The sequence below is a fragment of the Penicillium angulare genome (assembly GCF_028827245.1).
Source record: "Penicillium angulare strain IBT 27051 chromosome Unknown utg000002l_segment0_segment0, whole genome shotgun sequence".
Lineage (NCBI taxonomy): Eukaryota > Fungi > Ascomycota > Eurotiomycetes > Eurotiales > Aspergillaceae > Penicillium > Penicillium angulare.
This window is the reverse complement of record NW_026623161.1, coordinates 1,814,394-1,825,971: the sequence shown is the minus strand read 5'-3', so window position 1 is coordinate 1,825,971 and position 11,578 is coordinate 1,814,394. Positions and strand designations below refer to the sequence as shown.

Sequence of the window (11,578 nt, the reverse complement as noted above, 5' to 3'; positions counted from 1 at the left end):
CTCCACACTCCCTATCCCCATAGCCATATCCATAACAGGTGGTCCAATCAAATTAACTCCACACCCATGCCCAGGTGTACAATCCCGTACTTATACACGAATACGAGCTAAACAAGGCTAATCCTCAAATACAAGAATATCACGCACTTCCTTCGCTTGGCTCTCTAATAACCCCACAATCTCCTTCCAAGCCTTGGCTTGAAACTCCTTCCCTTCTGATCCGTTGGTAAGCGCTTTAGACTCACTAGATAGAATTGGTCAGCATAAAACGCAGGCGGAAACTGATCTCAGCATAAACGTAGACATGGAAATGGACATAGTGATACATACTCAAGATACCCATCACTTCGCCAGCATTTACCCTGCGACTCCGCGCCCTGAAGCGTCCCACTAACCAAAGACCGACTGCCAGCCTCGGAAGTCCTCGCAAATAACCGATGCAACAACCAAACAATCCATCGCTCATAGAACCGATCATACTGCCGACCGAGAGAAGTCTGACACAACCCGGGACTAATAGTATTGACAATAACAGGCAATGAACCATCTTCTCTTCGAACCCCATTGGCAATAGTCTTCATCACATACTCGACTAGTAACTTCGAGATACCGTATTGTTTCGGGCCCTGAAACCTCTCCGGAGAATTGAGATGTTCCAACAGTGATTCTTCCGAGTCCGTACGTAGACTCTCAGCCTTAACTCTCACAAACTGCTGACTCGAAACAACACTTAAATGCCCCGGTTCAGAATCATAATGAGCACCAGACGCCCTCAATTTCGGCAAAAGCAGCAGCGCCAACAAAGAAGTCGAAAGAACATTAACTTGAAGAACTTCCTCCCACCCTTCCCCATCAGACTGAGGTGAAATCGTATAATCCCGATTCCAAAGACCAGCATTTAGCAACGCAATATCTAATCTGGGTAACTCATTCGCGCGAGCTGCGAAATTCTTCACGCTCTGAAAACTGTTCATTTCCAGTTCCCATATTTGCACGACGCCGGGTCGATTGGTGAGCTGTTCAAGTTTGATTTTTGTGCTATTTCCCCTCTCTAGACTTCGGCTTCCGATTATTAGGGAGTCCACGCCGAGATTCATGTATTTGATTGCTGCTTCGTAGCCTAGACCGGATGTTGCGCCTGTTAATAGGACGGTTTTGCCGGCGAGGGAGATTCCACGGGGATCTGTGGGAGGGGTGTATTGCATTTTCAGAAGTCGGAATAGGCCTGCCATGGTGGATGGTTACCAGGATATCCCGGTAAGAGACAGTTGATTGGATATGTTTGATGTTGGATGTAGATATCAATTCTCCTGTTTGTTTCGAGCGATATTGCATGTGGAGACGGATTGAAATATTATGTCAGCATGCTGAGTCATGTAAGCTGTCAGAATTGGCCAATCAAGGACAATGTTCTATATCTTGAGCGACATCAGGACAATTCAATGTGCCTGACGAAATACTAAATGTCTTGACAGACCTAATTCGCACAAATGAGACACTATAACTCATTGAATTCCACTATAGTTCCGTTTTCAGTTTCAATGGGCTCAGCATTTCAAAAATCAGGTGTCGATGCTCGATCTATAAGCTTTGTATTCAGTGCATCAAACATCTAATGACTTGAATCAGCATATCTATTCAACTCAATTAATAATGAGTTATTCAGTCCATCATCCAAATTAGGTATTTACCGGAATACCAAATCAAGCTCATTAATAATACCCCCCCCGACCCCATGTCTCCCGAGGTGACAGCTAAGATCTCATCCACAGAGAAATGGCGAGCCGCGAGCAAACACTGCAAACACACCTTCGATTTCTCAGCGAGATGCCCACAGATCGCCAAGTTGTATACGCCAACTAAAGTACATAAAACCTGCTATCTCCATTTTCATTCACTGAACTGTATCCTGGTACCAGTGAATACAGAATACTCCCACATCCGGCTTGATTGGGTTTCAAAGCTGGAAATTACGTTCTCTAAAACTTGAACACACCGTCTGATTCAATCAACCCCACTTAGAAATACGTACCGGATTGAACAAGATCAACTTGAAGATGGCAGCAAGCTTGCAGGGACACCAGGTCCATCCTAATGGACGAACGTGGAAGACTCATTTTCCTAAAGGGGATCTCTGGGTATTTGGATACGGGTAAGTACATACCACCAGGCCCTTCACAACCACTACCACTAGGTACCAAGTGTCGGGAGATATAGTTCGATTTCATTTATACACTCTGTCTCTTGTTAAAAACAACTCGCTAAATAAATGACAGGAGCTTAATTTGGAAGCCACCCCCACACTACGGTATGTGACAACACCTACTAATACTGAGACAAGTTGGAATTCTGGAATACCCCATACCAGATCAGCCCTGGAGACAGCTCCAGATCATAAACGTACATGTTAATAATGCCACATAGACCAACGAGTCCCCGGCTACATTAGTGGCTACGTCCGACGTTTCTGGCAGGTAAGATCATGATCTCTACACTTGAATCGGGGTTGAATCCCAAGAATAAACCGGAAAGCAACTTGAATTTCCCCGGGAACCCAAAAACAGCAATCACCACCCGGAACAAGCCAGCTGACAATAGCCGTGGCGTTTTTAATCAGGCTAGGTATGCACCATGCCTCGGAGCAGACTAGCCTAAATAGTCTGTCTTTGTATTTAATTTGCATTGCGTTACTAGATCCTTATAGGAATCAGCTAATACTGGATCTATTTTAGTACCGATCACCGCGGAACTCCCGAGCAACCAGGTCGAGTAGTCACGGTTATTGAGCGGGAGTTTTGGAAAACGCTAGATGATCCGGTATTTACACATACACTCACAGTCCAGTCTTTTGTAACGAAGCTGTTCTGTTCTGTTCTGTTCTGTTCTATTTCCGACACTAACACGCAGCAGCTCGCAAAAACCGAATCCGAATCAGCATCCACAAAGGTATGGGGCGCAGCATATCATATCCCCGCTTCGCATGCAGAAGAAGTACATGATTACCTCGACGAGCGAGAAGTAGACGGATACAGTGCCCATTTCACACCCTTTTACCCCGTCTCAGCATCTGGATCTGAATCTGGACCAGAAACCATCACAGACCTTTCTGTCTCTGCTCAATCATCAACTTGCATGGTGTATATTGGACAGCCTAGCAATCCGCAATTCCTGCGTGAATATGCTCGTCGCGAGCCGCAGGATGTGGCGCAGGTAATCAGTGCGGGGCATGGAGCTAGCGGGAAGAACACGGAGTATCTTTTCTTATTGGAGAAGGCGCTTGAGGGGATTGGGCTTGGGAGTGCGGATGTGCATGTTACGGATCTTGTGAGGAGGGTCAAGGGGATTGAGGCTAGGAGTTTAGCTGAGAGGGAGGAGGAGGAGGCGGAGAGGGAGGTTGAGAGGAATTTGGCTGGGGAGCCTGAGGGGGAGAGAAGGGGGTCTATTGAGTAGAAGGTTTGAAGGTTTCAGTGGGCCTTAGACCTGGGGGTTGAGTTCCATGTGGGCTCTTTTACTGGTTGGGGGACATAGAGTTCGAAGATTAGAGTACATAAAGTTGGGAGATGTATGGTTGCTGATAAATTGAAGAGGAGAAATACGAAATACCCAACTATTGAACTTGAAGTTTAAGCTTTAAGGTCCAAATTGGCATCAAAGCATCTTGAATCAAATCGCAAATCTGTTGTGTTCATTGAAAGCGCTGTTTTGGTGTCATATCAAAAGGCTATCCTACATCCTAAATCCTACCCTGATACAGACAGCACGCCCCATGACGGATGTAGAAAAGACGAAACAATCATAGATAGGAAATAAGAAAAAGCAAATTAATGTCCAGAAACAAATCTCTTCTACCTTCAACAAATTCTCCATTAACACAAATGATTAAAGCTGTCAGTCATTGCATAATTCAGCAGCCTCTAAGGGCCGGTCCACATTGCATGAAATCTCATTCCGACGTATTTCGTCAAATCCTTTTTTGTCCAAAAGAAAGAGCAGTCGAAGAACATTTTGCGTGTGCAGAGAAAGACGTCAATGGGGGTATATGGGAAATTTTGCAGCCTTAGTTTCCCTCTGGAGCTGGGGGTTGGTTGTTGCGGAAGCCTGTAAATAGAAAATTAATATGCTGTTCGCGTAGATTTTCCGTTGGAGAGGTATCTCCAAGCTTACCGGCGCCACCCCCATATCCTGCATTAGGACCGCCACCTATATAAAATGTTATTACCTAAAGTTGTTGTTGAATCAGAATTGTAAACGAGAGAGATCTTTACCATAGCCGCCGCCGTATCCACCACCGTAGCCAGCACCACCACCTCCACCACCATTTCCATAGTTGTTATAACCGCCGCCATAACCGCCGCGGTTGTAACCACCACCGCCGCCGCCTCCAAAGCCGCCACCCTGGTATCCACTACCGGGCTGTTGGTTGTATCCACCACGACCCTGGAAGCCGCCGTCGGGTCGGTTCTGGCGGTCTGGACGGTCAAATGCCTTGTCGACACGGATAACTCGGCCGTCGAATCTATTCAAAAGGGTAAGTCCAAGTGTTTTCAAACATGAAGTAACGAGGGAAGATCCCTCAAACAATCATACTCCACGTTATTCATTGCATTCATCGCAGCGTCAGCCTCGGCATCGGTAGCGAAGCGAACAAATCCAAATCCACGACTGCGCAAAGTTGCACGATCCTTGACAACGGTCTGAGAGGTCTTTAGTGAGATTACATCGCGCATAGCAGAGTATTGATTTGCCGGGAAAGTGACGAATACTAACAGCTTCCTGAATCTCGCCGAACTGTTGGAATCCCTCACGGAGAGTATCATCATTAGTATGCCAGGACAGGCCGCTTTAAATCATTTCAATTATAGTTAGCCTACTATGTATAACAGCAGATAATTTGACACACGGAGACAGAAAGTGAAATGAAAAAGCGGGAATGAAAAACAGCGCACAGAAAGCGTAAAAACAGACGTACTGAACGAAGAGCTTAGACATTATGATCTCAGTTTGCGAAACGTCGGAAAGGGGTCAAAGAAACCGCAACTGCAACTAGATTGGTTTGCTTGGAAGGAAAAGTCGACTAGAGGCAACTCAACGGAAGGCAGAGAAGAAAACGATGAAAGGTTGTGCCGAGTGCAACGGGGCAGGGAGATCCTAGTGGTTGCGAAACGAGTCAGCCGTCAAATCCGTGTAACAATCACACTGCTTTAGGGCTTCCACATCCTTGGGAAAATTCCCAGTTGGACTGGCGCCAATAGCAGTCACAGATTAGGTTATATTGCTGACTGGTTATTCTGTTTTTGGTGGAGTTTTTGTCTTTTATCTAGCACTCTCTGGAGGGCAAGGACCAGTAAGAAAGAGAGGTTGGGCAAACAGAGAGGAGAATAATGCAAGGACAAGGTGGGGGGCTAATTCCCCTCCCTCCTTCAAAGAGACAAAGTCCCACCAGACTAAACCTTGTAAATCATTTGATTCTCGGGACTAGCGGACACTCTTCCTTTTTTCCGCTCCGTCAATCAGATGTCACCCGAGGCTGGACCTAGGAAGATTGAAGAAGGAGGGGACACGCTAGCCTAGTATCGGGAAACGGCCAGAGCCGGTTTTTTGGTCTATTTCTGCCCTGGTTTCATGCGGTGAAAGAGAATGAAATCAGGGCTGGATCTACAACGGTTGCAGAGGCATAGTTACGCAGGAATCGCAGTTCTCTATATTTGGACTGGTTTCGAAGGCACGAAGGAGCGCGTGGTCGACTGCGAAGAACCCTGGGTGCGATTCGCGGCTTGGGCGGGGTTCTCCACGCACTTGTATCCGTGGAACGCGCACCCGTCTCACTGAATTTAGGTACAGATTGTACCTCACAGTCTTCATGCACTTGCGAGATGTGCGTATATGCATTGTCAACCCGTGACCATACTTGGCTGAAGATGTGGTCTGGCCCCAAAAATATGCAGCCTGCAGAAAGTCCCTCGAGGGGCTTGGCCTTTGTCAAACTAATTTGGGCTCCAGTCCGACCGCATTGATCATCCACATCCAATCCACGCTATGCGAGGTAGAGGGGCGGCTGGACCCACATACCGCTTGGGCCGTCCGCCGGAAGGACTCCGGAGACTGGAAGAGACGATCAGCGCATGGATCGAATGGACACCCGGCTTCGAAGTCTGATAAAAAGGTTAACAGCTGACGGGGGGAAGAAAGGCCGGGGAGGAATTCAGTTAGCGGAGAAAATAAGTAAATACCATTTCACGCGATGGAATTGTGATAAACATCGTGGTTGTCTCAAAAGTGGCTTGGCCGTATATACTATATGCATCGCGGTGACAGTGATGAAGAGATGTTAGGTTGAAGTTGTGAAGGAGATGGCCGGTACATATGGAGGACGAGAAACTTGGTGGTTCAGGGTCGTGACTTCCCTTACTAGCAGCAAAGCGTACACCCATACCTCACAAGTCACCTGAGCTTCTCTGAGCCAACTTTCATGCTTTTCGCTACAAGTTCAGCAAGTCGGCTTGTTTGCCGGAACTGATACCCGATGGATCCTGGTAATGATTTAATCCATGAATGGCTTGCGAATGTTACGAATGATTTGAATTTCCCGCAAGATTTGCTTGTTCAAAACACAAAATTCAACGAACAACAAACCTCCGGCCCTCGCCGCATAGACGACAGAGTCGCACTCGACGCACCCGGCCTCGTTGAAGACTTCACGATCGCTGCGAAGATTTATCAAGCTACGACCAAGGACCCCGGCCATGGCACTACTGCGGTTGACGACAGAAGGACACAAGAAGGGCTCATGGGGGTTGAGGAAGGCCTAGATCTACTACCGAAGGGCAAAAAACGCAAGAGAGAAGACACCTTCCAGCGCAGACCTCGCCACAAGACACGAGAGGATTTCTATGAGTATAAGGGCTCTACTGTTGGAAATCAGCAGCAGTCGTCTTCGAAATTCCGCACAAGAAAGCGGAAACGGCCAAGTAGGTGGCATAACATGAATGATGAATTCCACGCATCGAATGTTGCTCGGGAAAGATTGACCGTGAGTACCAGCTCACGATATAGCTTTCGGCTGTCTAATGCCCTTCAAAGCTGCGCAGCAATATGAATGTGGGGATATTCAACAAGGGGAAGGCTTCAAGTCCGGTCATACTACGAGATGGCAGTGAGTTTGGTTCGATTTATACTAGTGTTAGATGAAGAACGTCTGACACACTTTAGAATTATCTGGTTCCGGGGGTTTGGCAAATGAGCTTTCTATGAATCAAGGAGTGCCTGTGACAAGACACATCCATATGCCGACGGTTAACGATGCAGACAGAAAAACAGTGAAACGAAGGAAGAAAGGTCACATTCGACAGGAGAAGAGTCAGAAATATACATTTGCAGAGCCCCTTAAGGAAGTCGAGGTGGAAACCGTTCTGCCCCCAAAGGAAAATGATCCAGAATCCAGGGCGAGAGAGACGTCGAACGATGCATACAAAGCAATGCCGTCTTCCCGAATTGGAGTCGAATTACTAGCCCCGGCTACCTGCAAAAACCCAAAAGACACACTCCCACAATCGAAGCGACAGGTGCAAGATCCCGTCGACGATGCCCAATCATCAATCCCCTACACATGGTCTGATACACACCATGACAAATCGGAAACCGGTCATGAATTGGAAGTGCTGCTTTTAAAGGGTCTCCTATCAACTGAGATCGCTGATTGCTCTGTCGAACGAGTTCCGGCCACACCTTATTGTGATCTTGACGAGCTGCAAAAGTTGTTGCGAGAGCGCAAGTCATTTTGGCAATGTGAAACAAACCAGAATTTTCAAGTTGATGATCAATTGCTAAAAGAAATACCCCAAAGGATTGGAAACAGACGTTTTACGGAGACCCAAAGAAGTCCAGAAGAAGGAACTGCTCCCAACTACTCGACAGATCTGAAACCACATCCCGTTGGGCACGTAAAATCCTTCCACGTCTCAGACGGCGCCGTGGAGAATACAGCGGAATTTATTCAGACAGTTCATGACCAAAGAGACACCTCGTCCTTTCCAGAGTCTACCAAACGGTTTATGCAGCATGGGTTGGAGCCTGACGTGAGCCTAGGAAATAGGCATGAATATACTGCTTCCGCCTCCATAGATGCCGACCTTCTGGTGGAAATAAGCCACGACATGGAAAATTATCCGCTCGCGTTTCAAGATGATGACGCCTGGAAGGAGTTCGAGTGGACTACTGAAGATTTGCTTGCTGCATTTCCCGTGAACGAGCCACCTGGAGCCGTGTCGGCTGAACACGCTCTACTACTAGGCGAGAGGGACCGTGGGGGCGCTGAAGGGCAATCCAAAATGTGCGAGAAAGCTGAGAATCTGGAATTTCTACCTCAACTTCTAGGGGAGGATGTATTCAGTCTCCTATCAATTCCGAGACATTCCGACGTACAATCAGCGGCCACCCATGGTCCGGCTCCCAACACCCTTCCGCCTGGATTCTGGCGCCAGAATAGGTTGTATTGATGGCTGATCGAAATCTTCGAACCGCTTCATCGCCTTTCTTCATCATACTCCATGTATAAATTTACGCTTGCTCCTCCATGTACATTATTACATCAATAATGACAGTTGGGTCGCTTATATGTAAGATTAATTGAACCCATAAATAACTGTGCACTTTTCGATCAAGGTGTTTGTAGAGGAAACATGCGAGGAAAGTGGACTTGAGATTTGAGCACAAATACATCAATAGCTAGTCGCCCTGGGAAGAGTATTGTGAAATGAGTTATTCGGGTATAGAACGATCTAGATAGTAAAGCACTATTAACATAAAAGACCAGATAGAAACAGTGACATGTATCCAATGCCTTGATAGAGGCATTTCAGATAAATGAAAACCCGAGCTGCGCTTTTATCCGATCGAGTCAACAACAGCCATTCTTTTAACGCCATGTATGCGAAACACAGAAAGGACAAAAAGACAGAGAAAAAGAACGATGTATGGTATTAAAGGCTCGCAGCCGCCTCGATAGCACCGATGCCTTTGAAGATCCCCGGGCTCCGCACCACAACCTCAACAGGGTAATTCCACTGCATGAATCGCGTCCAACCTAAAAATACTCATTAGCAAAGTCCACCCATCTCAACAGCAGATCAACATACTCCAATATGCGCATTTTCGCCCCATATACTTGCCAATGAAAGGCACAAGCACCATGGTCAACAGCAACTCCAATTGTTCAATGCTTTCCCTCCATTCCGCCTCGGCATCGGAGGAGTCATCTGAGAGAGTTTCGAGATCGGAGTCTGTGGTAGATTCGGAGGGAAGAGACTCGATCTCATCGTCAGAATCGTATGAGTGGTTGTTGGAGGGAACCATGTATGCGGACATGGAGAAGGAGGGATTTGACGGCGGAGGTGAGGCGGAGGACATGGTTGCGGGTATTTTGAGACTTTGATATGATGGGTATGGCGGAATATAGATTCAAGGAGCAGTTGCCTGCCTGCTGCCCTGCTGGTGATCAAAGCATTTGCTTGCTGTCGGTAGATGATGTTGATACCGAGTGTTGAGCGTTGCGGGTCAACGCCGCGGTCGTGCAAGATTTACGTAAGCGTCCTCTGATTCGGCTAAGCCATCATGTGGGGCTTCATGATCTATGTATAAAATCCACGACTGACTCATGTACATGTTCAATTGAGTGTGATAATGGTCTATTGTCGGTGATCATGAACTTGAATGCAAATCAACGCTGCTCAAAACATACATGGAGTTTTATAAATCTAATCTTATGCCGGCTTTTATGGGTTCGCCCTACCACACTATCTATCTACATAGTGGTGTCTGAAACAGGATACTGACATGCATGTTCTCAAGTTGAGAGAATCAATGTTGCATATTTGAATTGAGGGAGTAAAGGCAAATCTTCGATAATTCTCCACACTCAAAATTCTCCTACATCCTTTCACAAAGGTATATTGTTGATCAATTGATGCAGCACTCTTCAGTATGGTATCACACGTGACTGTGACTCACTAGAGAAGGTCACGTGGTTGTCCCGCGATAACAGACTCTCGCCTCTTGAATATTGAGATATCAGATTCAGCGTCAAATTGGATATTATCCACCTGTTCGACACTCCGAGATCCCCGAAACTCCTCATTCTCGTCCAAAATACGCCGGCGGTTGACCGAAGCGACTCTTAAAACCACCCAACATGGCGGAAGCCGTATGTCACACCTGATTTCGTTTTTACCGCACCCACATTTTCTTTTAAGCCTGCACAATACCCCTCGGTCAACACCAACGATAGTCGTGCACGCCACTACTTATTCAGTTGGGCCCAAGACCATTCCCCCGTTGGAAAACTCTCCCCGACAGCTTCTTTACGCCTAATTATATATTTTTTCGCCGGTCACTAATTTGCGGTGGATTTCCACTAGGAACAAAAGCAGCGCAAATCCGTTGCCTTCAGCGAAGGTTCAGTCATCATGGACACCAACGGTCAAGTCACAGAGGCCCCCCCAGCCGACCAGCCTGCCGGTACGCAACGATTCCATTCGCTCAATTTCGGTTCCACTCGTCTTTGATCCCGGACCCGCTAACATAGAATCAAAATCTAGACAAGGAAGTCGACGAGGTCACCGACATGTTCAAGGGTCTATCTAAGAAGAAGAAGACTAAGAAGTCTTCCAAGGATGCCGAGGCCGATGGCGAGGAAGCCCCCGCAGCCGACGGCGAGTTCGATCCCTCCGCCCTGAAAAAGAAGAAGAAGCCTTCTAAGGCCAGGAAGGTCGACGCCGGCGACTTCGAGGCTAAGCTCGCTGAGGCTGGTGTTTCCGAGGAGGCTGGCGAGGAAGCCGCTGAAGAAGTTATTCCTGAGGGTGACCCAGAGGCCGGCACCGGTATCTGGGCCCACGATGCCACCCAAACCATCCCCTACTCTCTTCTCGTCTCTCGATTCTTCTCCCTCATCCAGAGCCACCACCCCGACCTCTTGTCCAGCGGAACCAAGTCCTACAAGATTCCCCCTCCCCAGTGTTTGCGTGAGGGTAACCGTCGTACCGTCTTCGCCAACATTGCCGATATCTGCAAGCGCATGAAGCGTTCCGAAGACCACGTTACGCAGTTCCTCTTCGCTGAGTTGGGTACTAGCGGCAGTGTCGACGGCAGCCGTCGTCTGGTTATTAAGGGTCGTTTCGTCCAGCGACAAATCGAGTCCGTCCTTAGGTCATATATCGGTATGTTATTTTACATCTGCAGTAAGCATTGAAATAGCTTAACTATTCTAACACATTTTTAGTCGAGTACGTTACATGCAAGACCTGCCGCAGCCCCGACACCGAGCTCAACAAGGGTGAGAACCGTCTGTACTTCATCACTTGCAACTCTTGCGGATCCCGCCGTTCCGTCGCGGCTATCAAGACTGGTTTCCGTGGACAAGTCGGTCGCCGCAAGCGTACTGGTTAAGCGAGTTAGCAACTGGATTTGGCATATTGTGGAGGAGGGAGTTATTTTATTTTCTCTTCTTTATGGCGTGTCACGAAATGGGATTGTGGTCGGTGAAAAATTAGACCCCGGCATTGTATCTTTCTACCGTTGGGGCCGA

General features: G+C 47.5%; 6 protein-coding genes across 6 annotated transcripts; 3 read left to right on the top strand and 3 right to left on the bottom strand.

Moving 5' to 3' along the window:
* Positions 1–117: 117 nt before the first annotated feature.
* On the bottom strand, positions 118–1,232 carry N7478_002149 (putative short-chain dehydrogenase/reductase family protein; the record flags this gene model as incomplete). The annotated part of the gene is made up of 2 exons (XM_056918363.1): positions 118–244; positions 331–1,232. The coding sequence occupies 2 exons, from the start codon at positions 1,230–1,232 to the stop codon at positions 118–120; spliced, it is 1,029 nt and encodes a 342-aa protein (XP_056783974.1).
* An 825-nt stretch (positions 1,233–2,057) lies between these two features.
* On the top strand, positions 2,058–3,450 carry N7478_002148 (gamma-glutamylcyclotransferase; the record flags this gene model as incomplete). Its single annotated transcript, XM_056918362.1, has 5 exons — positions 2,058–2,152; positions 2,277–2,308; positions 2,475–2,622; positions 2,733–2,817; positions 2,911–3,450. 5 exons carry the CDS (start codon positions 2,058–2,060, stop codon positions 3,448–3,450), a joined length of 900 nt encoding a protein of 299 aa, XP_056783973.1.
* Positions 3,451–4,236: 786 nt separating this feature from the next.
* N7478_002147 (RNA recognition motif domain-containing protein) lies at positions 4,237–4,989 on the bottom strand (the record flags this gene model as incomplete). The annotated part of the gene is made up of 4 exons (XM_056918361.1): positions 4,237–4,516; positions 4,588–4,694; positions 4,768–4,840; positions 4,970–4,989. The coding sequence occupies 4 exons, from the start codon at positions 4,987–4,989 to the stop codon at positions 4,237–4,239; spliced, it is 480 nt and encodes a 159-aa protein (XP_056783972.1).
* A 1,534-nt stretch (positions 4,990–6,523) lies between these two features.
* N7478_002146 (uncharacterized protein) lies at positions 6,524–8,495 on the top strand (the record flags this gene model as incomplete). The annotated part of the gene is made up of 3 exons (XM_056918360.1): positions 6,524–7,030; positions 7,081–7,153; positions 7,210–8,495. The coding sequence occupies 3 exons, from the start codon at positions 6,524–6,526 to the stop codon at positions 8,493–8,495; spliced, it is 1,866 nt and encodes a 621-aa protein (XP_056783971.1).
* Positions 8,496–8,978: 483 nt separating this feature from the next.
* N7478_002145 (uncharacterized protein) lies at positions 8,979–9,405 on the bottom strand (the record flags this gene model as incomplete). Its single annotated transcript, XM_056918359.1, has 2 exons — positions 8,979–9,082; positions 9,135–9,405. 2 exons carry the CDS (start codon positions 9,403–9,405, stop codon positions 8,979–8,981), a joined length of 375 nt encoding a protein of 124 aa, XP_056783970.1.
* Positions 9,406–10,186: 781 nt separating this feature from the next.
* On the top strand, positions 10,187–11,548 carry N7478_002144 (translation initiation factor eIF2 subunit beta; the record flags this gene model as incomplete). The annotated part of the gene is made up of 4 exons (XM_056918358.1): positions 10,187–10,198; positions 10,413–10,512; positions 10,593–11,210; positions 11,273–11,548. The coding sequence occupies 4 exons, from the start codon at positions 10,187–10,189 to the stop codon at positions 11,437–11,439; spliced, it is 897 nt and encodes a 298-aa protein (XP_056783969.1). The 3' UTR covers positions 11,440–11,548.
* Positions 11,549–11,578: the final 30 nt, after the last annotated feature.